This window comes from Lolium rigidum, chromosome 3 (assembly GCF_022539505.1).
Source record: "Lolium rigidum isolate FL_2022 chromosome 3, APGP_CSIRO_Lrig_0.1, whole genome shotgun sequence".
NCBI classification, from domain to species: Eukaryota; Viridiplantae; Streptophyta; class Magnoliopsida; order Poales; family Poaceae; genus Lolium; species Lolium rigidum.
Genome location: NC_061510.1, coordinates 314,365,935 through 314,393,664, shown reverse-complemented (window position 1 = coordinate 314,393,664; position 27,730 = coordinate 314,365,935). Strand labels below are relative to the sequence as shown.

At 46.3% G+C, this 27,730-nt stretch overlaps 1 protein-coding gene across 1 annotated transcript; it reads left to right on the top strand.

The window, feature by feature from the left end:
• The first annotated feature begins 568 nt into the window (after window positions 1-568).
• LOC124699895 (cationic amino acid transporter 1-like) lies at window positions 569-4,594 on the top strand. Its single transcript, XM_047232122.1, has 2 exons — window positions 569-983; window positions 3,075-4,594. Exons 1-2 carry the CDS (start codon window positions 569-571, stop codon window positions 4,439-4,441), a joined length of 1,782 nt encoding a protein of 593 aa, XP_047088078.1. The 3' UTR covers window positions 4,442-4,594.
• Window positions 4,595-27,730: the final 23,136 nt, after the last annotated feature.

The following is a 27,730-nucleotide window of genomic DNA, read 5'->3' as shown; positions in this document are numbered from 1 at the left end:
GTCAGGTTGCGTCAAATTTGTTTATATGGTGGATATGAAACTTATTTATTGTTGAACGTACTGTTTATCTTTCCTCTTTTGTGTTGTGTGTATCTTTATGCAGATACCGAATGTAATTTCTTTTTTGCTTGTATCGTTTTGATGTGTCAATTTAGATAACAAAAACTTATTGTAAAAAAAATCTTCTAGTCTTGATCACTTAGTACTTCTTGCCCATTAATGAAAGAACCTAATTATTACACTTCTGGAAGAAAAAACAAACGTTTGACGAACAGAAACCATGGCTTAGCTAGTGATGTTCTTGTCCCTTTCATGTGGCGTATTCGCAGCGTGCCGGTTGCATTCAGCTGAAGAGAATGATGATGTTATCACCCTAAGCCCCTAACCAATTGCGTACCATCTCGTCGCCGGCTAAATAAGAACCCACGCGCGCGCGCATCCATTTGTCGCTCCCGCCCTTCTTTAAAACCCCGCGCGTATCACGCCCTTGTATTCACCACACCCTCCCTACAATTAAGCGCGCGCACAGCGCCAAGGGAAGCAAGCCCAAAGCCAAACCAGCACAGCCATGGCGGTGGGCTCCGATGGCGGCGGCGGCGTCGTGCGCCGGCGCGGGTGCTCGTGCTCCAAGGAGGACTTCTTCCCGGAGGAGTCCTTCTCGAGCTGGGCGGCGTACGGGCGCGCGCTGCGGAGCACGGGGCACCGGCTGGCGGACCGGCTGACGTCCCGGTCGCTGGAGGCGACGGAGCTTCACGAGGTGCGCGCCCGGAGCGGCGCCGACATGAAGCGGGACCTCACGTGGTGGGACCTCGCCTGGTTCGGCGTCGGAGCCGTCATCGGCGCTGGCATCTTCGTGCTCACGGGGCAGGAGGCCAAGGAGGTCGCCGGCCCCGCCGTCGTCCTCTCCTACGTCGTCTCCGGGGTCTCCGCCATGCTCTCCGTCTTCTGCTACACCGAGTTCGCCGTCGAGATACCCGTCGCAGGTAAATTGTTTTGTTTAACACGCACACTGACATACGCACATGCTGTAGCTTGCGCGAGACCAGCTGTATGATCCGGTTTCAATTTCCAAAACAAAATGAAGAAGATATGATCTCTACAGTTCAAGATTTTTCTCGCCGTCACCGTCTGACGACGATTGATTATGCTCTGATTTTTCTTGAGAAAAAGATTATACTGAGTAGATCGTCATAGTATACTTGCATGTACTATTTCGAATTTTTGATTGATGCAAAAGTAGTCTTTAGTGCATTATAAGTCATTATTAACCTCTAGGCAGTTTGATGGATAAGCCTGTACTTAGAAATCGGAAAGATTCTTCTGCCAACTTCTAAAGAAGTCCAAGCATGAGCATGTAAAATAGAAAGATTCTACTAGCAGAATATACAATTGTACTTGCAAAGATTCTCGTAAATGTACAATTTTGGCACTGTGGTGCTAACATAGTATAACCTCAATTAGGTAGAAGAATACAACCTGCTACATATGTGGCTGGCATGTCGATCGACATGAATGGGCAAGGGTTGTTTATTTCCCCAGTTAGTTATCAAATTAAATACTAAAGGATCTTGAGTTATTCATCTAGTCTGCACTGCCCATATTGATCGATATCACTAACTTGGAGCTGTACAGCATGTCACTACCAGTATAACGTGTTAGGAATTATAGTAGAGCAAGTCTAACATGTCACTACCAGTACAAAATGTTAGGAATTATAGTACTACAGCAAGTCCGTGGCAACCTTTTTCTCCCTGATGTTATCCAGTTGACTCACTTGGAGTCTTGGATCTCGCGCACCTATTATGTGTTTCTTATTCAGTTTCTCTTTCGAAAATCAACAGTAATATAAAAGAATAGTATTTGTCAATTCTGGTTTGAACTTTGAAGGATAGTTCACACACTGCACATCACCAAAGATAGTCTCAGAAGTACCAGAAGGAGTAGTAGTAGACTAGTAGTTGATGTTATCCAGTTGACTCATTCACTTGAATTCTTGAATCTCGCCATTCATTTTCTCCTTTGAAACTAACGGGTTTAAAGAATGTATACATAGTACCCGTCAATTCTGTTTGGACTTTGAAGGGTAGTTCACACTACCCATCAGCAAGCTGGTCTGAGAAGTACTGATAGTAGACTAGTTGTTGATTTGATCAATTGCTCTGCTTTGTCGTGATGAAAATTCTCATCGTTTGACCAAGTAGTAACAGTATTTGTGGAAGCAGAGAGTGACAGGAATGTCTTGACTTGCGACTTCTTCGAGCTTGAGGAGCAGAGAGGACGGGTTCTTAGATAGGGAGACAGTTTTCCTAAATACTGATACGTGAGTTTTTTAGAAGCATCTATGTGAGCTTACGTTTTAGGAACACGAAAGATAAGACATAATCACATAAACACGCACGCTATGGCTAACACAATGGTCTGTACTTGTAACTTGTAAGGCAAAAATGACACAGCAATTGTTGAGTTGTGACCGCATGGCTTAGGCTTAGGTTGGCCTTGTTGTAGTCTGTTGTCTTAAACTTGCAAATGCAATTTATTGGGCCGATGGGTTTATCATGATCAAGTGCAATACCAACATGCTTATGCTCGGTTGCTATTGTAGTGGATCATAGTCATCAATTGTGATGGATTAAGGTAATCTCATGTGGCTAACAAGATTTTTCCATTTTACCTTTTGTTAAATCGAAAATACTTTTTTATGTAGGTTGTAGCATATTATAGAAAACGGTTATGCTAATTCTAACTCATTGAGAAATTACCATTTCAAAGTTGCCACCGAGAATCGTCTTAGCGGACTTCATAATTTGTACAAGTGCAGAAAGGAGAAAATTTAGTCACTCTATAAAGTAAATTCACCACAACATATAGTCTAACTATAAATTGAGATTGCCATAAAACAAGACCTATAAATTTGGTCAAAGGTCAAAGCATGCTAAGTTTCACCAAACATGCACTATCAAAATGTATTGTGCAGTGAATATCTGTAGATATTAATTAACATTTAGAAGTGTTAGGACGAAATTCTCATGAAGAATCGTCTTGGATACTCTATCGCTGACGAAATTCTCGTGCAGGCGGTTCATTCGCGTACCTCCGGGTGGAGCTGGGCGACTTCATGGCGTTCGTGGGGGCGGGCAACATCCTTCTGGAGTACTGCATCGGCGGCGCGGCGGTGGCGCGCGCGTGGACGTCCTACTTCGCGACGCTGCTCAACCAAGAGCCCGACCGGTTCCGCATCCACGCCACCTCACTCCACGAGGACTACTCCCGCCTCGACCCCATCGCCGTCGTCGTCATCGTGCTCATCTGCGCCTTCGCCGTCATCAGCACCAAGGGCTCCTCCCGCTTCAACTACATCCTCTCCATCGTCCACATCGGGGTCATCCTCTTCATCATCGTCGCCGGGCTCACCAAGGCCGACACCGCCAACATGCGCGACTTCACGCACTTTGGTGCCCGGGGCATCTTCGCAGCCTCCGCGGTGCTCTTCTTCGCCTACATCGGCTTCGACGCCGTCAGCACCATGGCCGAGGAGACCAAGAACCCGGCGCGCGACATCCCCATCGGCCTCGTGGGGTCAATGGCCATCACCACGGGGCTCTACTGCGTCCTCGCCGTCACTCTCTGCCTCATGGTGCCGTTCGCCGAGATCGATAAGGACGCGCCCTTCTCCGTCGCCTTCTCCCAGAGGGGCATGAACTGGGCCAAGTACATCGTGGCCTTCGGCGCCCTCAAGGGGATGACCACCGTGCTGCTCGTCAGCGCCGTCGGCCAGGCGCGCTACCTCACCCACATCGCCCGCACGCACATGATGCCGCCCTGGCTCGCGCAGGTGCACCCCACGACGGGCACGCCAGTCAACGCCACCGTCGTCATGCTCTTCGCCACCGCCGTCATCGCCTTCTTCACCGACCTCGGCATCCTCTCCAACCTCCTCTCCATCTCCACGCTCTTCATCTTCATGCTCGTTGCCGTCTCGCTGCTCGTCCGGCGTTACTACGTCACCGGCGAGACCACAGCCGCCAATCGCAACAAGCTCGTCGTGTGCATCGTGGCCATCCTGCTGTCGTCGATCGCGACGGCGACGTACTGGGGGCTGGACCGCAAGAGCTGGGTGCCGTACGCCGTGACCGTGCCGGCGTGGCTCGTGTCGACGGCGTGCCTGTGGGCGTTCGTGCCACAGGCGAGGACGCCCAAGCTGTGGGGGACACCGCTGGTGCCATGGCTGCCGTCGGTGTCCATCGCCATGAACATCTTCCTGCTCGGCTCCATCGACGCCAAGTCGTTCGAGCGGTTCGGGTTTTGGACCGCGGGGCTGCTCGTCTACTACATCTTTATCGGGTTGCACGCGTCCTACGACGAGTCCAAGGCGCTTGCAGCCGAGGCCGCCGCCCGCAAGGTGGAGGACGGGCAGGTGCTGCCACCGACCAACGGCAAGTGATCAATACCATCAGCGCGGCCTGGTCCGGCCCGATCTATCTGTGGAGGATTACAACGTGTGTGACGTGACATTGCGAATTATAATCTGTTGGTGTTGTACAGTTACTTCAGTATGATATGCACGAACCAGAACTTACTTGTGCCAAGTTGTTTAGGATGCCAAGGTATATTTCTTCAAAAACTATAGTGGAGTGGTCGGTGTGGTCATTAACCTTTCGAACCCTTGCCAAACTACAAGTCCAAATGTTTAAGATGTACGTTAATTTTCGTGAAAAAGCTACTGTCTAAAATAGCACACGAGCAAGCCTGGGCAGCAGCGACGCTATACCTGTCCATATATTTGGAGAGCTTTAAGATTACAGTTTTGTCAGTTCTGGTAGACTGAGAATTGAGGTAAAGCTCAGTAAGGTACCCAGCCGTTGGATTTGTATTGATTCATGCTAACCAGTACGTTGCAACAAAGATTTTCCGTAGGAAAGCTCTTCGAAATGGCATTAAACAGCCGAGGAGGCGAGGTGGGTCTAAGAACACTATATGGAAGATAGCAATGGCCGATCAGGGTGGGCATAAAAACCGTGAAACCGAAAACCGAACCGAAGCTAAAACCGAACTAACCGAAATCTCGGTTTTTTCCAATAACCGCTATTTTTTCGGTTTCCATTTATACTAACCGAATTAAATTTGGTAGAATTCGGTTTTTAGCCCCACCAACCGAACAAGACCGAATTGAGTAACCTACCATCAATTTGTGAATAAACCGATCATTCCATAGAAACCCAATTACGTTTGATGTTCCAAAAATTGTTCATTCAATGTATGACTTTGATCTTTGATGTACTAGCTTTTTCTGAATATATAGCGTGAAGCCTGCATAATAGAACACGTCGCTCGAAGTCTTAGCTACCCGTTTTAATCGCTCACGAGTGATGCACCTGTAACACAAGTGCCGCAGCCTACCAAATAGCATCCCTCCACGATTGGTGCTCATTTGTCGATTTCTTGCGCAGTTGATACTTTTTGTGTTGATATGTCAATCACTATTTGCTTTCTTCGGTGATGCCTACTATTTGTTCAAGTGAGTAGGTTCATTCGGTTTTAACCGAATTTGTCGGTTAACCGAATCTTCGGCTTCCTAAATTTTCATGCCAATTTCGGTTACCATTTTTGAAAATCGAATTTGTTCAAAAACCGCAAAAACTGAACCAAAATTTCGGTTAAAACCGAATGCCCACCCTGAGTGGCCGAAAGAACGGCCTAGACTGGAATATCGCCTGCCACCTTGAGTAAGTCTCGACCTTTAAGGCTAAACAGAATCTCCCGTCAATAGCTCGTTAAATCGCGCTTAAACTCTATATACTGCTAAAAGATAGAGCTATTTCTCCTGCTAAGCCTAAATATTTATATATTTAAATTTGAAAGTTGGACCTGGATATGTAATGTATTTATGAACAAATTCTATTACTACAATCATCATTATTGTTTAGTACAAGTTTGTAACATTGAATTTCTTGTCATATTTATGGACGATATGAATATTTGATGCCTATTTTTTCTAGGAATGTTTTTGTTCGTAGAAAACTCTAAATGACTTAGCTTCACTATTGTTTTCTTAGCGGGATGAAATAGTCGTTGCTAAGACGCATATCCTGCTATGTTAAACCATAGTAGCCAGGGGGAAATGCAGATTGGCTCTTGGGTGCCACACACCCCTATAGTTGGAAAAATAAAAATAAATTAAAAAAAGTTCAAAAAAATTTAAACTTTTTTGGGAATCAAACATGACCAGGTATTGTACTTGAAACAAAATATTTCCCTAGAAAATTACTTTTATTGTATCCTGGGTTAAAAAATGAAACTCGAAACGCCTCATGACCAGATACTATTCACTATATATTTGTAATAATTTTGTCTTTTTTGGCCTAGAGACCATGGAAATCATTTCGTTTCCAAACATATTTTTTACGAGTACAAACTTGATCATCCTTGATTTCCAGGAAGATTCAAATATTTTTTAACTTTTTTAAATTACTATAATTTTTTTAGTCTATGGGGGTGTGTTGCACCCGAGAGCCAAAAGTCCGCTTCCAGTAGCCAGGTTCATACACATTAGGGGCTTAGGCAAGGGGATCCGCTTCCTCCGCTACGTTTTGACCTTACTGTTGATGTATTGTCAATTCTTATCGGTAGAATGGTGGACCAAGGTTTACTCACTGGACATGCTTGTCATCTAGTAGAGAAAGGGGTGTTGATTCTGCAATATGCATATGCCACAATTTTATTACTACAGGATGACTTAGAGCAGGCTAGGAAATTGAAATTTATATTATGCCTCTTTGAAAAAATGTTCGGCCTTAAAGTAAACTTCCACAAAAGTGAGGTTTATTGTATAGGCGGGGCGAACGAAAGGAGACAAAGTTTCTAGCATCCTACTGTATATGCTCTCCTTCTATAGAATCCCTGTGGGGAAAACAAAGAAATTTGATAAATACAGATCAGGTTTCTTGTGGAGTGGGAAGAAAGATAAGAAAAAATATCACCCGATCAATTAGAAAATTGTTTGTTTACCAAAGGACCCGGGGGGGGGGAGTGATAGACTTGAAGGTTATGAATATTGCTTTGCTTTGCAAATGGCTCTGGAAACTTTTTAATGAGAAAGGTTTCTGGAAAATATATACCTTAAGAATACCACCATGGGGCAATGCACACAGAGAGTTGGGATTCCCACTTCTGGCAGGGCCTTATGGAAGTAAAACCTCTTTTCTTATCATGTTGTAATTTCAAAGTGGGAAATGGTGCTAAAATAAGATTCTAGGAGGACACCTGGATCACAGATGCAACTTTGGCATCTAATTTCCCTAGATTGTATGCTACTTGTAATAATCACAACATCACTATCCAGAAAGCATCTCCTCCAACTCTGAATTCTCTTAAGTTTTCGAAGAACTCTTGTGGGTGAGAGACTAGCTGAATGGAACAAACTGATAGAGCAATGTAGGGATGTGACTTTGAATAATGAGGAAGACATGTTGGTTTGGCTCATGTCCTCCTCTAAACAATTCTCGGTTAAATCCTTTTACCTTGCTATGCAGAATTATGGTTTGCACCATATAATTTCATATGGAAAATTAAAATTGCTTTGAGAGTGAAAACTTTTTTGTTGCTTGTTTTGAAAACAAAACATTCTAATGAAAGATGTCCTTCTAAATAGAGGAGGAAAATTTAATAAGAACTGTTTATTTTGTGGACAGGAAGAGAGTATCAACCATCTCTTCTTTTACTGTCCATTAGCTCGTTACAATTGGAATATTGTGAGTTGTGCAAGTGGACTTAAGTGCCAATTTGACAGTGTTGAAAACTGCTTTAATGTTTGGTTGAAAAGTTTTGGGAAAAGGAGAAGGAAAATGATTTGGAAAACAAGTGCTGAGCCAATTGAGGTCTTATTCCTGGGCGGCAGAGGAGGCCCCTAGCCTCCAGCCCCCAGCGGACCTCCTTCCCCCTCCCCTCAGGCCGCCGCTGCTGCCGGCTCCGGTGGCGGTGGCGGCGCTCCTTCCATGGAACGATGATGGGGCGGAGAGGGCTTCCGCGACGGTGCATCATGGGAGGTGATGGGGCGCAGGTTGAGGACATCGTGCGGCACGACTGCTTGGCTGTGGCCTGATGCACTTCGCCGGTAGCCATGGAGGAGTGGGTGGAGCGATGGCGGCCTTCGCCCCCGGCGGTGGTTCGGCGGTGGCGGCACACATTGTCCGTGCCATCTTTTTCTTCTCTGGTGATCTGACAGGAGTGACTGGCAGCGTGGGGGCTGTTGGTCGCTTAATCGAATGGTATTCGGTCGCGTATACCCACACTTTTATTGCAGCAGGCTGAAAACAAACCCAGGAAATGAATTCACGGCCAGTTGCTTTCAATACGCAACAACTTACATGTTGTGCGCGTACCGTGTACGTACCTGTGCTGTCAAATGATGGGCGAAACAAGAATGCAGCAAAATGTGTTTAGACTGTCACCAGGCTGGGAATCATGGGGACATATGTAACTACAATTCATATCACTATCACCAATTAAAAAATAAGTCTTACATGTAAAAATAGATACATCTCGGACAGCCTCATTCAAGTGTGAAAGATTCTTCCTTTTGGTGTGCGTGTGACGGCATTCTGATCAGAATGAGGACTTAAAAGAGCATCTCTAGGAGAGCCCGTAAACACGCAAACTATTAAACACAAAGAACTCATGTACAATTTATAGTTTTATATTAAATGATACAATCATAGTACTCCCTCCGTCTTAGTTTACTAGTCTTTCCCGTATTTCTAGGTCGTTAATTTGATCTATATAATTTAAATTATATAATGTAAAAATTATATCATTAGAAAATAGAACATCTAAACTTTCTAATGATATAATTTTTATAACATATAACTAATGCTAATTTGATTAAATTTGCGACCTAGGGGTATCGCGCACGCCAAATAAACTGTGAGAGAGAGTAAATAGTTCATAGTTTATGGCAGAAAGTTGCTCAGTCTCCTCACAATCTCCTCTCACCACTGGCGTCAAACGGAGGTAGGATCATCATGACCTTCATCCCCACCACCTCCATGCGGCATCGATCCACCACCACTTGCCCCTTCACGAGCTAGTCTTCGTCTCTCCATGATCTCCGCCGAGGCCCCCTTCCACCACTCCATTTGTTGCTCATTCATATCATTTGTGTTCATCATCATGATATCCCTCTCTTTGGACAATAGTTGCTTCATTGCTTTGCCCTTTTTCACATTGATCCTCATCTCCTCCAACTTGGCCTCGTTTCTTGCTTTCTCTCGGCTGGCTTCAACCTTGCAAAGACTCACCTCTTTCTTCTTCTCGATGATGACAAGCTTGGTCTCCAAAGTCTTGGCCGGTATCACCTCCTTCGACCTCATCATTTGATGAAACTTGCCCCTCAACAATGATGCCTCTCCCTCGAGCTTTTGCATGTCTTTGGTCTTCTTGTTTTCCTCTGACTTGTCATTGTTCTGGCCCTCCTTCTCATCCTCGGTATTGTCCAGCGCAACCATTGCAGCTTTTTTGGGTGCCGTTTCTTCATCCTTCAATTGCCATTTGGAGAGGTGCTGAAGCACATCAAAGCAATGTCGCATCGTGAAGCTTTTTCCCTTGCTGTCGGCCATGTCTCTGTACCTAGCATCGGCAATACGGTCCTATATTTGAAAAATAAATATAAAATCGTCAAGGTGTGGTCACCAAAGCAAACGGAATTGTGAAAACATAAAGCAAGAAAATAACTTACATATTCGTCCACAGTTGCGCCGTTAGGAGGATTCGACACCACTTGATTCATTGCTGCTGCCCACCGGCTACATGCCGGTTTGATCGCGTCCCAACATCCATGGAAGGATCGGTATGTGTGATCGACAGGATGGCGAACGCGAGTCATCAGTTTATGGAATTTTTCCTCGATGTGTTGCCTGTAGCGCTTCCCCGTTTGATCGATGCCGAAGACTGCATCCATTTCCACGGCGGCCCAAGCTCGGCACAACATCGCATCTTCTATTTCCGTTTAGGTTTTGGCCCTTCTTTTCTTCTTCTTTTCATCGGGCTCGACCTCGACCACACCTTGGTCGCCTTCATCTTCTTTCCCATCGTCCCCTTCTTCCCCTTCTTCACCTTCATCCGCGTCTTCCTCCCCATCTCCGCCCATCCCAACATCGAACGGAGCGAGTGGAGCAATGTTAACCTCGTCCAACATCTCCATGTACCAGGCGTTGCTGTTCCTACCAATAATCAGCCTAAATTTATGCTCGCAATTTGAAACGATTTGGAGTTGAATTTTTTACCTTGTTGACATGTCGTCGAGCACGTCCTGGGCGTCGTTCGCGTTGGCAACCGGCGGTGGCGATGTTGACGGGGATGGGAGCGGAGGCGGGGCGCCACGGCTCGTCGTCGCCTTCAACTTCGTTTTCTTCGTCGCCAAATTCTTCGGTCTCCTGCGGGATGTCTTCGGTTTGGCTGCGACGGCCCCTTTGGCGACAGCCGGGCCAGCACCGCTGGCCGCACCACTGGTCGCCGCGGCACCAGTTTGCAGAACGACGTGCGTTCCCGCGCGCCGCCGCTTGAGGAAGCTCGTCGACAAGACCATGCTCGCGACGTCGGTGGGGGTGGCGGGGGTGGTTGGGATAGAGGAAGCTCCGACGACCACGGGAGAGGGTGCCGGGGCCTTTGAGCTAGCTCCGGCGGCGGGGTAGATTCGAGACTCATACCGGCGCGATCGGGCGACGACGGCGTAGAGGATGGTGTGGACGCGCAGATCGGCGGCGACGGCGGCAGGTGGCACGAGGTGAAAGTTCCATCGCGCGCAAACTAGGGGTTTCGTTCGGGCTGCGTTCGGTACGCTCGTTCGGCTCCTACAAATACATGCCAAGTTGGGATGTTGGTCTCGGCCCGAAAACTTTTTTGTTTTGATTAATATACAGTCGCTGATCTGCGCCCATTTTCGAACCAAACCCATAAACTTACGTTTATTATTCGGTTTTGCCTAGTTTACGGGCTTTGACTAAAAGATGCTCCAACACTTCACGCCCATCTGCATCACTCACGTTCTCAGGGCAGACAACGACGCTTATTAGCTTCAGAAGTCCAAGCAAACAGCTACTCCTTCTAGACAGCTGCGGTTCCGTTATTGACACTGCACCTGCGGGTCTGAACTATCTTGATCGAATAATCAAACTGATTAGTAGAAGTTTACAGTACAGGAGCTCACAGTCTTCCAAGTTATCAAAGATTTGTGCATAAATAGTAATGTTGCAAGTATATATGGACAAACCACTTATATTGCTTCAGCCAACAGATCACATAATACTTTGCTACACATTGCCGCTCTCACTAATTAACACCATAACATCAGGAATATTCACATTAAGGAGCCCTGTTCTCACTAATCAACACCCATAACATCAGGAATATTCACATTAAGCAGCTCAAACAGCTGCCTCTTGGCACATTAAAACTAAACAGACTACCGAAACGAAACGATTAAAACACAATTCAAACGAGGTTAAAATTACAAGAGAAATAAGTTTACGGTTTCAGGCGTCAGGAGAGCTGCTTCTTTTGCTTCGACGACTTGGCTTACAGCTTGTCAAGCTTGGTGCTCATGCTCTTCTGCTGCTCGCTGACAATAACTTCATAACCACGGTGGCACTAGGAGAGCGGCGAGCAAAGCACGGCAGAGAGGGACATGGAGTTACCCAGATTTAGGGCCCTCGTGAGGAGGTAACACCCTCCTTCCTTCTGTGTTGTCTCACCGAGCACAAAGAGGGTTTTACAAGGTTGTAGCTTGGAGAAGCTGTAGCCGGATCTGGAGAGCTCTAGCTAGCGGGGAAAGCCGATCTGATCGGGGGATCTCTTTCTATGGAGTAGCTTCCCCTCCTTTTGTAGAGGCACTAGTCCTCCTCCCCCCCCCCCCCAAACTTCAGGTTGCCATGCCGAAGGAGAGTTGAAGCTGTTCGCTACTCTACAAATAGAGCTGGACCATACCCTGAAAAGGGGTGCTCCTCTACGAGAGTGGTTCTGGACTTCTCATGCCACCCCTACTCCTGGAGGCTTGGTGCGGACTCCTCGCAAAGGGGCCCTTGCGAGGGCTGTTGTCTTGCTTCTGGAAACGCCAAGTGTTGGTTCCCTCATGAGGGGGTCCTCGTGACGGGCTTCGCCTTGGAAGCCAAAAGTCCTCGTGAAGCAAGGAATTCCTCGTGGCTTGTGGCTGGGCCACCGCCCAGTCCTGGCAGCAGGTAGACCGTGGTACCCCCAGTGTCACTACACCGGTAATGTGTCTAATGAGACATGTGATATATACAAGTACAAGTCTTGTGCCTCGTACTTGGCTCACTTGAATCATCAGGGTTGCTTGTGTGTCCAACCTAAATATGAGACTTTAATTTTTGTGTATTTCTATTATCTATGAATTTTCTATACTGACGTGTATTATTTGTATTGTGCATCCCGGAGTCTACGAGAATTGAGAAGACTATTGGATACAAGTGCACCATTTCAACGGTTGCATCTACGAACGGTACAACATTATTGTGGAGACGAAAGCAAGATATACGCACTTTCTAACGGGAGAGAGGAGAGACGGAGATCGGGAGGAACCGGATAAAGATCACCTTCATCATGATGCGGTTCATCGTGACTGCATTGCTCGCCCATGCGATTGTAGTTTAGATGACTAGCTAGCTTGTGAGGTATAACTCTAGGGACTCGGTCGAGACATGTATTTGTATAGTCGCTTGTGATCTACTATAAATGTCGGTTCTAACATTTGATATTAAGTAATGATTTTGCCACATATCTAATTACATAATAATGCTTATGTGTGTATGTATTTGGTACTACCTATGCATTGATGTCGTATATAGATTTATACTGGGCATGTATAATGTATAAATATAGAGAAACGACCATGGAAAAATACGGATGTTGGCCACTTATCTATTTGGATATTGGCAGCGGGCTGTGGCCGCAAGCGAGAAATATTATACGTACTGGTAGAGGGAGGGACACGCGACCGGCACGCATACTACTAGTCGCATGCGAAAAGGGCACACAACCAGTAATGAATACCACTGACAAGGTACCCATAGCCGGTCGCGAGTGATTCAAATTACATACGCGAGCTGTAGTCCATTCAAATTGATCTATTTTACTTTAAACGTTCCACTAGTCTATTCAAATTGATCTATTTTACTTTAAACATTCCACTAATTGTCAACAAATGGCTATTACCATATGCGGTGTGACATATCATTGCCAGTAGAACTTTTTTCATGTAGACAACTTCGTAACCAAGAACATGTATAGCTAGGTAGTGAATCTATGTCAAAATACATATACGCGTATGGTGTATGAAAGTATAATCAAATAAAAATAAGTTTTGCTAATATATTTACATGCAATTTTGAGCTATGTGCTATTGGATACAGCTAAATAATGCCTGTTGCATACACAACTTTTTTGCATTATATGCTTGCAGAAAGCATATGGATGGTTGAAGCGAAAGTGTTCCATCTGATATAAACACATACGACTTCTTAAACCTACATTGTATGTGTTTTTGAAGTGGCTTACACTCGGGTGAAAGAAAATTGTGATGGCCCTTCGAATCACAAAGGATTATGGGAACAAATATATGTGTGCCACAAGGCCCCATGGCACACGGTTTATTTAACCGTGTGTTTTCTGGAAGATCATCGCCCATAATTGCATATTGACGGTAAGATTTACCGTGTGCGACCGACCATTTCAGTGGTGTAAGCACTAGTAGGAAAAGCCTCATCAGTGGCGCACCAAAAATGGATTCTATGGCGCATGGAAGGTGCGCCACAGAAACGTCGCCACAAAAATAAGCTTTCTGTGGCGCACCAGCCCATGCGCCACAGAAATAAGGTTTCTGTGGCGCACGCGCTCTTAGGTGCGCCACAGAAAAGACTGCGCCACAGAATTGGTTTGCAGTGCGCCACAGAATTTGCTTGTATTATACACGATTTTGTGCTGCCTCCTGTACACATGCAGTTTATAAACAGCAATATACAGATATACAGGTTATATACAGCAACATTCAGATATAATATAAATATCATGTACATTGCACAGATATAACATAGACATCATCATCACATTACTTAGATCCCGATCGAGATACATATATAGTGGCAAGTGTCAAATGTTTTGCATACAACTCTTAATTCATACAAAATTCACAATTTCGAGATACAAAGTAGTCTTCATCCTACAAAGTAGTCTTCATCCGGTTCCTCCTTTGCTCCGTCATCTCTACCCACCAAGCTCGCTTGCATCGGGGTCCTTCATCCAGTTCCTACTATGATGAAAATGGAAGAAAGTGAGACCAACAAGTCCGATGCACAAGAGAAATGGAATAAATGTCTCATACATTGTTGGTCAACACAAATATTAATATTCAGGGACGGTGTAAGTGAGACCAGTCCGATGCACAAGAGATTGATATTTGTGCTATCTTACCAGGCTCACTTACGCCGCTCCCGAGTGTACGGTGACCAAACATTTTAATCATCGGCATTTTGAAAATCTCAAAGCAAATGGAATGACAAAATGGAATAAGTGCCTCATACATTGTTGGTCAACACAAATATTAACATTCAGGGATGGCGTAAGTGAGACCAAGTCCGATGCACAAGAGATTGATACTTGTGCTATCTTACCGAGCTCACTTACGCCACCCCCAAGTGTACGGTGACCAAACATTTTAATCATCGGCATTTTGAAAATCTCAAAGCAAATGGAATGACAAAATAGAATATGTGCCTCATACATTGTTGGTCAACACAAATACTATGGTAAGAAACCATAGTTGCAGTATACACCGCCGTATACTTTGCAGAAGGGCCCCCTTTCCCCGGTCGGCGTTCCGTCAACGGGTGCTTGACGACACAACAACGCCGATCTGCATCTCCGGCGCAGAACCACGCCAGTCCCTCGCTGTCCAGTGAACGAGTCCTTGATGCAAAGACCGTGCCGGCCTGCCCAGCATTATGCCGGGCCGTGTTGCCGCGCTTCAAGCCGTGTGTCCCGCGCCCGGCACTGTTCGCCTTCTTGCCCGGTGAACCAATAGGCTGATCGTTGGAATAAGGAAACCGATGACAGCCGGTCGCAAGATTAAATTGCGATCGACCGTCATCGGCTTCCTTATTCCAACGATTAGTCTATTCGTTCACCGGGCAAAAGGCGAAGAGTGCAGGCGCGTGATCGATACGGCCCGAAGCGCGACAACACGAGGGTCGGCATGATGCTAGGGAGGCTGGCACCGTCTTGGCATTAAGGACTCGTTCACGTACTCGGACGGCGAGAGAATAAAAGTGGTGCTGCGCCGGAGAGGCATGTCGGCGTTGTTGTCTCGTCAAGGACTCGTTCACGGAACGGCGGCCGTGGAAAGGGGGCTCGTCTACAAAGTATATTGCGGCGTATAGGTGACCAAACATTCTAATCATCGGCACTAAAATGGAAGAAAGAGCCAAGTGGTATGTCAACTAGATATCATATGCCTCATACTTTGTTGGTCGAAACAAATATTAACATCCAGGGATGGAGTCAGTGAGGCCAGGTAGGATGCACAAGTTGATATTTGTGCCATCACACCAAGCCTCACTTGCTCCACCCCCGAGTGTACGAGTGATCGACCAACCATCTAATCATCGGCAAGTACAAAAACACCAACAAACCAGCAACCATGGTGACATAAGTCAAGATGCTCAAACACACATAGCATGCATGGAGCGAGATGCTCCAAAGGGATTATTCATCACTTGGTATATAGACCAAGTGATGCTGGCAAAAGAGAGGCCAATCAAGAACCAAGTAAATCCAAGTAAGTGATAGATATGCCTAAACAAGCAACAACACATAGCATATCACAGCTAACCGGATGAGACAAGTCTTGGTAGCCAACTGAATCACCTAGCACCACCTAGCCTTTTAAAACCATCGAAACAGTCCTTTTTCTTCAAAGGATACCACAGTGGCATTCATTTACATGATCCCCTACTGTGGATATCTCTATTTTCATCAAAGCCAACAAGAAATAGAAATTTATCATTACTCAGCTTGAGTTCAAAACAAAGCTGGGGTACCATAAAGGGATTATTCATCACTTGGTAGTAACCAAGTGATGCTCGGCAAGAGAGAGGCCAAGCCCGAGCTAGTCAATCCGAGTAGAGATGGATATGCATAAGTAAGCAAGAACACATAGTCTATCCAAGTTAACCAGATAAAACCAACCTTGACAGCCAACTTAATAACCTAGCATCACCTAGTCTTTTAAACCATCAGAAACCAAGTGAAGCCTGGTACAAATGGCAAGGACCAGGAATTTGACCAACTCAAGTCACCATGGTTATGCCAACCAATTGAATAGTAGCATCTTCCAAATGGAACTAGGAAGGAAACCATCCCAGATGATTTACCAAGCCAGCAGTTCATGACCGCAAAGGCCAATTCAACCACCAAACCATCCAAACCACCAAGCCTACACACTTATCATTACCCAACAAACCAAGCAACCATGGTGACATAAGTCAAGATGCTCAAACACAAATAGCATGCATGGAGCAGATGCTCCAAAGGGATTATTCATCACTTGGTATATAGACCAAGTGATGCTTGCAAAAGAGAGGCCAATCAAGAACCAAGAAATCCCAGTAAGTGATAGATATGCCTAAACAAGCAACAACACATAGCATATCCCAGCTAACCAGATGAGACAAGTCTTGGTAGCCAACTGAATCACCTAGCACCACCTAGCCTTTTAAAACCATCAGAAATAGTCCTTTTTCTTCAAAGGATACCACAGTGGCATTCATTTACATGATCCCCTACTGTGGATATCTCTATTTTCATCAAAGCCAACAAGAAATAGAAATTTATCATTACTCAGTTGAGTTTAAAACAAAGCTGGGGTACCATAAAGGGATTATTCATCACTTGGTAGTAACCAAGTGATGCTGGCAAGAGAGAGGCCAAGCCTGAGCTAGTCAATCCAGTAGAGATGGATATGCATAAGTAAGCAAGAACACATAGCCTATCCAAATTAACCAGATAAAACCAACCTTGACAGCCAACTTAATAACCTAGCATCACCTAGTCTTTTAAACCATCAGAAACCAAGTGAAGCCTGGTACAAATGGCAAGGACCAGGAATTTGACCAACTCAAGTCACCATGGTTATGCCAACCAATTGAATAGTAGCATCTTCCAAATGGAACTAGGAAGGAAACCATCCCAGATGATTTACCAAGCCAGCAGTTCATGACTGCAAAGGCCAATTCAACCACCAAACCATCCAAACCACCAAGCCTACACACTTAATTATCATTACCCAACAGGATTCAAAATGAAGCTAGGGTCCCCAACAATAGTTGGCATCCATCTAGCTTAAGTAAATACGAGTAATAGAATCATTACTGCAAAGTAGTTCATCTCAATTATCTACATTAACAAGATAAAGTTTCACGAGATAAATGAATTAGTCAACTGCTAGGCAACGAGGATGCTTGGCAAGCATCATGCATACATTCATATGCTTTTCAAAGCATAAGCAACCACCAGTACATGGTGAGAAGCTATACAAATCAAGCAACAACACAGTATATCAAGCAACATGCATAGATAGAGAAAGTAGTAAGTAATTATCAACCAATTGGTGATCAAACACAAGCCATAGGGGCAGCGGAGGAGGAATTAAGAGGGAGAGGAGGGGAGGGGAGAGAGAGCACCGATGACGGGGGTGGAGGACGAGCTTGAAGATGACGGCAGGGGTGGAGGAGGAGGAGGAGGCGGCGGATCCTCCACCTTGCCGCGACGGCGGCCCCTCCTCGCGGCGGCCCCTCCTCGCCGTAGGGGCAGCTTGTGCTGCAGGTGGCGGGGATGGGAGGACCGCGGCGGCATGCGCCCCTCACGGAGGAAGGCGGCGGCGGCGACGACCATGGAGGATCCAGGCGACCACGGAGGAAGGCGGCGGCGGCGGATCCAGGCGACCACGGAGGAGAGGGGAGAGGGGAGAGGGGAGGAATCCTCCAGGCGACCACGGAGGAAGGCGGCGGCGGCGGATCCAGGCGACCACGGAGGAGAGGGAGAGGGGAGAGGGGAGGGGCTCGGCCGGGAGGGGAGAGGTGAACAGGCGGGGAAGGGCACGGGCGAGATGATATAAGTCCCTTAATTCTGTGGCGCACCGGAGAAGGTGCGCCACAGAATCAACTACTTCTGTGGCGCACCAAAGCCAGTGCGCCACAGAAAGAGTTATTTCTGTGGCGCAGCAAGACATGTGCGCCACAGAAATACCTACAGTAATAAATGGTGGTGGCAGGATGTGGGCCCCACAAAGTTTCTGTGGCGTACTACCCGGACGTGCGCCACAAAATTAAGCTATTTCTGTGGCGCACCGTGCCTGGTGCGCCACAAAATAAGTTTCTGTGACGCATTCAAAACGGTGCGCCACAGAACTAAGCTTCACCTGTAAGGGTTTTCCTACTAGTGAAGGCATGATCTGTACTAGTGAACTTCTCGGTTAACGATATTGATGAGACTCTTCGCACCACACCTCGTCACCACGTTTCACATCAAAAATCATCCACCTACTCCGCCTTGCCGAAGAAAACACCTTGTCTCTGTGTCACTCTACCGAGCGATGATTGCATGCGCCGAAGTGCTAGTTAGGGTTGCCTCTCTAGGACAATCGTGGATTCAAATCTTGAAATAACTCTGATACCAATTATTGAAATTTCCCTATAGATCGGTCACATTAAAAAGCACGAACACACTCGCACAAAATTATCACCAAAGGCACGTGTTATGCTTTGTCTTTTTTCTATTTATATTTCAATTTTCTCACTGTATTACAAAACTCACGCATCACATGGTGTATATATGCATGACCAGCATACCCTACATTACCTGACGCAAATTCTAAATCGATCAGGACTCAAAACTATAGTTAGCTAGTACTAATTGTAGAATTTTTTTAGCTAGCAGTACTAATCAAACTCCAACCGGACACGCCTAACATTCATGCAAGGCAACTCCTAACTAGTCTAGTACTACTAAACAACCTCTAAGAACATGTACAATGATAGGAAAGACATACCATCTGTTAGTAGTCTACGATATCTAGAGAAGACAATACACATAAGTGATACAAAACATTATCTCTTATTATCATACTAGCAATAAAAAAAAAAATTTAGTTGGAAATTGTGTTTCTAAGGGAAGACAAATAGTACAGTGAAGTAAATAGCCTTCTCTTATTTCACAAGATCATTCCATAGCTAAGGAAAGGAAACATTCCCTCTCCATTTTCTCTCCTCAAACTAAACAAAATTATGACGTCGCAAACATAAAAGATGGCCGACATCACCCCATTGTACATGCCGTAAGGGCATGTATAATGGTAGATAAGACACGTATTCTCTTAGCCCTTCACTTCACCTAGAAAAGACAATGACTACATGTACATTGTACTTTTTATCCCTTAAAATTAATAAAGATTGATTATATTTTAGTAGGAAGTTATGCTGCCAAGGAAAGGCATATGGTACAATGGAGCAAATAGTTTTCTATTATTTTGTAAAAAATCTTAGCTAAGAGAAGACAATTTTCTCTTTTCTATTTTCTGTCCTCCAATTCAGCAAATATCATGCGCAACAGCTCTAAGAAAAGACTAATGGGACACATTGTACATACTAACATGCCCTAACACGTAGTGATTAGGACCAGAACTAGTACTACCTCAGTGTGTAAGCCAATCAGCTATCTTGTACATGTGCTATTCAGTATTCACCAAATCTAATTAGAGATAAGATTATTATTTCTAACACTCCACGGCTTCAAACTCGATCAACGTGCCGTGCTGCATAGTCTGATACCACCAAACTTTAAATATTCTCCTATTGACCTCAAGTCTCTAAAGAACAGAAATAACCGCCTTAAGCCCGTATCCTAAGACTGCAAAGTGCTACCTCTGCTCCTCCAATTCTTGTGAAAGGATATCTCAGTCGTATCATTGAAAATTAACCTTTTAAGTACCAACAAGTGATAGGTTACAGTGTTCACCTTGAAAGAATTTCCCAGAGACTTGCATCACCGTCTTGCTAACTCCCCTTGTGTGCTTGATTGGAAAACCAAGACATAACTTCGTTTCCTACTAATTGTGCTCATCTGCGTTAAATCCACAAATTCTAGCTTGATTCCATATAAACTTCATAAAATTTTGCTCTCTGTGTCCTGTCCTTGATTAGGAGATTTTATGAGCACGTGCCACGTTTCTAGGGCAAAAGAAAGTGCATCCACCTGCTTTCTCGGGAAGCTTTCTCAGAAGTGTTATATTTCAGTATGATGATATACTTTTTATACTAAACATTTGTACTTATCCATAAATCTTTAAATAGTAAACTATTGATATATCGAACAATATACAATGATGTTTCTTAATGTATTTAAATACAAGAACCGCATAGTAATGTAATGTACAACTCAGTGTAAACATATATTAATTATAATATTAGCATCGTTGACTTTGAATCCATTTAAACGACAAAGCATAAAAGATGACTAGCTTACATCCATTCAAGGAATTATATATATGTTCTACCGAGGTTTTCTAGATATTAATATATATTTAGTGTTTCACAAAAATTTAAGTGGATAGCACAATGTATGAGTTTAAGAAACATCCTAGCAGATATTTGTAGAACACATCTGACTACCTTATTTTTTGTTATTACCATAAACATCCATGGTGTAGGAGCTGTGAATAAGTGGTTTTTTCTCGAATCCATCTCTCTCACACACACAAGCGCGCGCGCACACACACACACTTCCGCCAACCAAATAGAAGTAACCACATGCCATGATCTAGGAAGCGCGGAAGTGGGATCCTCACGGAGGGGGGAAGAAGTGGGGCCAAAGGGCGGAGAGCCATCGGCACGGTGATACGCGATTTACGCAGCTTCGGAACACACTGCACGGAGGCAAGGCCTGCTGCTTCTCTGAAATTATGTGGGCACTTTCGCATTGATACAATAAGTTGTGGTTGTCCCTTTAGGGTTCCCAGCATCCGGCTTATAAAGACACCATGATCTAGGGTTTACACAGAGAATCCTACCCGGAATACAAGATACCTAAATACGATGTCAAGGATCCACCTACATCCTAACTTGTCGTCATGGATCCGGACACTTCATGGGCCTTCGTGGATCCAACTCCTGGCGTAGGTCGATTGGGATCCGGCTCCTGTTCCTGGGCTGGACTTCCTCCATCTTATGTCAACAGCAACTGGGCCGCTCATTGGGCCATAAGCCTCCACCACCATATGTGGGCCACCCTTGCCGGATCTAGACCATATCGTTGGCATCCCATGAAGTATACCCATAACAGTAGCCCTCCGAAGTTCTTCAAGATTCAGCATTCCTTAGCCTAGCTTCTGCCTCGTTCTGGTCTGGATAGAATCTCGAAGAGTTTTCAAAATTTTATTATTTACGACTTCATAGCAACCGGAAATCTTTCGATCTTGTAGTCTAGTAACGGCAACTATGCGGATGCACTTTCTTTTGCCCTAGAAACGTGGCAACTTTCTCTTTTCCCGCACGAAATTTTCGGCAAGATGAATCTTTCCGAATAATTCGGATCCGCGCAGTTAGGTCAACGTCACTACAGTTTCACCGCTTTTGACCTAGGACATGTGGTGGAAATCCAACGGTGCAACCGCTTGGCTCCCACCATAGGATCCAGTGCACGCATCTCAATGTTGGGTCTATAAATAGCCCGAGGGTGCTGGCATTCCCTTTCTTTCACCGCTCCCTCTACTTCTTCTTCCTCGCGTCTGCGTCGCCCAATAGATCTGATCACCGGTGAGCTCGTTCCTGGAAAGCTTCAAGCGCTGCCGCTCTAGGGTCCTCCCGAACCCGAGTTGGTCGCAGTTGAACGAGTAATTCTCTACGCCGCTGATACTTGGTCACGCGGAGCGTCTTCTCTTCTCCTTCAAGCTCTCGACGGAAGACGACCCGTGATGAAAAACTTGAGCAGTCGCGCAGAGCGCTTCCCAAAAACCTAATTCGCCCTCTTCCGTACAGGATCGCAAGGGCGAGCGATTCCGGAGACCTGCTCTCCCGTTCGCCGCTGCACGCCGGCGCGCTGGATGGAGTAGGCTACGATGGCGGTTGTGTCGTCTCGAGCGAGCGAGGAGGAGGATTAGCGCGTGAACCACTCCTCTTCTCACTCACTTACTAGTGCTGGAACAACCCACCTTATAAGGTGGTCTAACTTTCTTCCAACTTTCCATGTGAAACTAAACTTCTCACATCTTGCCACTCTCTAGTGAGCTGCCACCAACTTGAGCTCATACTCATATGAGCTACCACTATATGGTCTTTAAGATTTATAAAAAAATCTAAAATCTATTATGGGCCATGGGCCTAATATTTCAACAACAACGAACTGCCGGTGAAGACGATGTGGCGACCTTCTCGACGGCAAGTTGCGCTACCGAATTACTTTTACGTAGCCTACGGTCTTGGTTGCAGCTCAGTGACCGGCGAATACAAGGCAGTGTGTCTGTTCAGCACAATCGCACATGAGTACATGACGACCATGAGTGCAGTCCGATCCTTCGCGAGGTCTTCGTCCTCGGCATGGTGGCCTACTAGAGGCCCTGCTGCCAACATACCCCATGTGTGCATCATCCATGAGGAGAACCCGAGCGTATTCCTCAACGGATATATGTACAATGTACTTCCTTTGCCATGGCGGTGGCATCGTCGCCTTTGATGTCAGGCAGCAAAAGTTCGGCTCATTGTTACCGCAGCCCAATCTGGAGGATGCTCCGACCAAAATGACTCAGCTAGACGGGTGCCTATAAGTCCGCCATGGATATAAGGGCATCTCCAGCGGCGCGACGCAAACGGATGTTGAGCGACCGTTTGTGTCCGTCGTGATGCGTCTGGGGCCTGTTCCAGCGGGGCGATGAAAAGTGACCGGGCCGTCCGCGGAGACGAAACCTGGCCCAAATATGCGCCAGGTTTGCGTCTTGGCGGACGCTCGGCGAACGCGCAAAGTGTCCGCTCGCTTCCCACCGGGTCCGCCTGGCAGCGAGTCTGCATCGAGGGCATCGATTCAGGCGGTCAGCGCTTCCGCGTCTGCGCCGCGGCCTTCGCCATCAATGGCGTGGTTGCCTGTTCTGCGCGCGCACTGGCGGGCGTCGGTTGGGCTTCTGCGGCGCCTTCAATGGCATCGTATCCCGCGCGCGCCCGCCCATAAAAGTCCACCGGCCGCGTCGCTCCTTCGCCCACACCTCCACAACCACCACCACCACCGCAACGCCATGGGGAAGAAGAATGACTTCGAGGCCTCCGGCAGCGGCAGCAAGAAGATCCCGCTCCCCGTCTCGGTGGGGAGGCTCATGCACGGCAAATGGATGCCGTGCGACGACGCCTGGTCCGGCGTGCAGCTGCCTGGTGGCTGGCGGCTCAGCTGCCGCCGGGTGCCTATCCCTCCAGTACCTGCGCGCGAGCCTGATCGGACCGCGGAGATCCGGCGCAGGAGGCGGTATCTACCGGTGGACCTCCGCGATGATCCGGCGTACGCCAGCGACTCGGAGGTTTGGCGTACGTACCTGTCCACGGAGGCGGACAGGAGACGAAGGGCAGGCTTCATGGGCGACAGGGATTACCCCTTCGGCCCTGCACCGCCGGCGCGTCGTCAGCAGGCGCCGACGCGTCGTCAGCAGACGCAGCACAACGACGCCGCCGACGACGACGAAGCCTACACCGTGTACGACGACGACGACTACGTCGAGGTGCTCGCGTACCATAGCGAGGAGGTGAAGTACGACAGCGACGACTACGTCGCTGTCGTCTTCCACGAATGGCAGCTGGACTTGGCGGAGGGCCGGAACTTCGACTTCCCGGACAACATGACGGACGACGAGATGGCGAAGGTCGCCGTCCTCGTCTCCGAGCACGACGCGCCTGTGCAGCCGCCGCTGCCCCGCTACGCCACCGCCGTCATGCCGCCGGGCCTGTCGGCGGATGAAGCACTTCGACAGGCGCTCCTGGAGTCGGCGGCGCCTCCGCCACTGCCGCCACAGCCGCAGGCCTGGGCGCCTGAACCGCTGCCACAGCCGCAGGCCTGGGCGCCTCAACCGCCGCCACAGCCGCAGGCCTGGGCGCCTCCACCGCCGCCACAGCCGCAGTACTGGGCCCCTCCACCGCCGCAGCCTCCTCAACCTCGAGCACCGGCAGCGCGCCCGGCGTATGCTCCCCCGGATGCCAACTGGCCTTGGGTCGTATCGGACTTCATCGTGCTCGACAGCGACGAGGAGCAGCACAGCGGCGAGGAGCAGTAGACGTTTTAGCTAGGTTTATTTTTTAAGTATGTAAACTATGTTTCATGTTTTTTTTAAAAAAGGATTCGTCCTAAAAAATGCGTCGTGCCGCTGGAGCCACCCCCCGACGCAAACGGACGCGCGGTCAATTTCGACCAAAAGGATCGACGCAAACGGACGCGCGCGGACGCTAAAATGCGTCGCGCCGCTGGAGATGCCCTAAGGGTTACAGTGATGGCACATATCGTATATGGGTCTTGAGAAATTACAAGCAAGGAGAATGGGAACATCTATGTCGCATCGATCCAATGACTTGGACGAAACCTGAGTGGATGCAGGTGGAGTCCTCCCTTTTTTGATTACATTTTTTTTATTACTGTGGAGTCCTCCTAGATATATCAAATTGGCATGTACAACACGGACGATGAACATAAGAAGATTTTGACTATTAAATTGGAATACGACTGGTATGTCATACATCCTACTTAGCTTCGCGTCGATCTAAAAGAAAGAGACGTACATAGGTCCTACTTAGCTTCGCGTCGATGGGAAAAAAACCTGTTGCAAAGGCTCTCAGCCGTGGTCTCTCCTCTCAGCCGCCGCCCTAAACCTAGCCGCCTCCAGTTCATCCTCCTCCAAAGATTGGTTCCCCCTCCTCCGGTCGGCTTCGCCGGCGTCAGGAGGAGTGGGGAACCCGATCTATGCGTGGAGTTTTGAATAAAAGTATTGTTTTCATTAGATTATGTTAGAATTTTGGTAGCCGCCTTCTTGTTGGTTTCCCCTCAATGGAGATGGCATCGTATGCAATAAGTGATCTTCGGACTTTCGTTCGGCGACGAGATCTTCTTCCCGGCGTCAATGGTGGTGTTGAACAATCACAATTTTCTAGGTATGGGTCTTCGGATCTTGCTTCGCCAGATCGATTTTGGATCTTTTGTCGTTGTTGCCGCGAGGAGGATTATCCTCGCAGTTTTTGTCCCGGCTGCTACGTCCTCGACAATGGTGATTCGTACTCTCGGCTCTCCATCGACGACGACAAAGCTAGTTGGTTATTATTCCCTGATATACTGGTGTTGGTACTCTTGCCGATGTTGTATGACTGCTTTAATGGTTGCGTGCGTGCACGCAGTCTTGGCATTGCGGCTCAAAAAATTATGGGAGAACTTTCGTCGGTATCTACAGTGTCTATGGTTCGTTATGTATCTTTGGCTGCCTTCACAAGAGTACAAGATTGTGTTCTGGAAGAAGAAAGAAATTGAAGACCTCGAAGATTTGTTACTATCTTTTAGACTTTATTTTGTAATCGTTGGAGTTAGTTCATGTATCTCTACCATGTACTATTTTTACTATAAATATATGTGGTATTGTTGTCAAAAAAAAGCTTCGCGTCGATGGGAAAAAAAGACTAGGAAGCCAAGGACAGAAACGATCCGACTAGAATATTAATTGACTTTCCCAGCTACCTAATCGGATACAATTTACAAACCAGATTTTACTACATCCGATCCAAAATAATTGCAAAAAATAGATGTAACTACGCATGTTTAATGTGTAGATATATTCATTTTTAATCAATTATTTTGAACAATATTATTTTCAGCATATTTCACTCATAGAAATTTGTGATTATACGTGTCGACTTTCGGTCTAAAAAATCTAATTTCCGAGAAATCTAATTTCCGAGAAATTGAATACGGACTAACCTGGTGACGACTGAAAGGCCTCCCGATCATGCATGGTGATGGTAGGGAAAATGCAACCAATTTTAAACATCTTAGAAGATAGCTAAGCTTCATAGAGCTTAGGTTCTAGAGTTTAGAGCTTGATGAAGAGCTTGATGAAAAAATGCTCCCATATCGAAAAAAACAGCTTGATGAAGCAGTTTCACATGAACATGTTTTAATTTAGGAGCTAGACAGAGCAGTTTGATGATGAAGAAATTTAGCGCGGGTATTGTGCTAGTTATGTTTGATATATGGATACTTGCAAGGATTCACCGTAGACATCCCGGATGGCAACAAGCTGGAGGTCATATTGAACCCAGAGGAGACAATCAATGGCAGCTTTGAGGACTTCGATGAGCCTAGCTTAGGACTATTTGAAGAGGGCTTCATGCCCGTGGGACAGAAAATTGAGGAGATGATCTTTTCGTCACCAAAGACCAAAGTGCTACAGCTTGTTTGATATTATACATCACTTAATGAAAAGGTGATACGAAATATTCATGACATGTACTAATAACTTTTCTCTGCACAAGGAGATGGTTCATGCTTCAAATCAATGACAAATAAGAAGTACAAAGCAGCAAGTACTAAACAACGAAGTTCAGGAACTCTTTGCGGCATATAGAGCATATATATAACGTGGAAAACTCTATATGACATCAGGTTGATGCTACAGCCGGTTCAACCACGCACACACCACCTGCTCTAGCACAGCCTTCTTCCTTGTGTCGCTCACCCACAATAGCTCCTTCCCGCACGCCTGATGCACCTCTCCCGCGAGCTCCGCTAACTACATAGGTGTTTCTGTAATGTTACATAGGTGTTTCTGTATTGTTGGATGAGTTAGATAAAAAGTTATATGTATGGCAGAAAAATATTGTAAAACGATGTCGCATTAAAAAAAATGCTACATACAAAAAAAAAGAATATTTTGCATCATTGGCGAGAGTTTTTGCGGCATAACCGGCTGTAGCTACAACCGATGACTAGCGTTTGCCTTCTAGAAAGTAATAAGAATATTTGTTCTGATAAAATTAGTGGCGATCGAGCATGTTCAACTACCGATGTGGGCATGTTTATTTCTTGAAACTTGAGACGGGCTGTCCTACCCAGCGTTCTGGTCCGTGGGCCTTCTATCATGTCCCATTTCCATAGTGTTGGCTCGGCCCATATGTAAATCTCGGGTGGAGACAATTTCATTCCGCCTATTTTCTTCTTTCTGTTATCTCTGTCCTAAAATATTACAACCCTCTCAAAATAAATGTCACAACTTTGTTTTGGTACGAATACATCTATATGGATGCATCTAGACGTATTTTAATTATACCTGTATTTAAATAAAGTTGCAGCACTTATTTTAAAATGAAGGGAGTACAAGCTTTACATTTTACAACGGAACGGAGGTAGTAGTATTTTGCTTGAAGCTCCCGGCTGCGAAGTGAAGAAGGATTCATTTGTTTTTGTTCTGCTCGAAACTAGTGATTGAGGTGTGCAAATATCATTGCTTCCGCGCCGTTGTAACAATCGATCAGAGGTGTGTCCATCTGTCATTTGGCAACCATGTTTTAATAGTCTGAGCAACCCAAGACGAGAATATTTCGCAGCTTTCGGGAGTGGTGTTTTGGAACATGGGTGCATATGCTCCCTATAATTTGAAATGCATCTT

Bases quoted from the DNA above. Each gene is read 5' to 3' on its own strand.
- LOC124699895 (XM_047232122.1), top strand. From the start codon at position 569: ATGGCGGTGGGCTCCGATGGCGGCGGCGGCGTCGTGCGCCGGCGCGGG. The intron at 984-3,074 runs GTAAATTGTTTT...ATTCTCGTGCAG, and splicing joins CGTCGAGATACCCGTCGCAG to GCGGTTCATTCGCGTACCTC.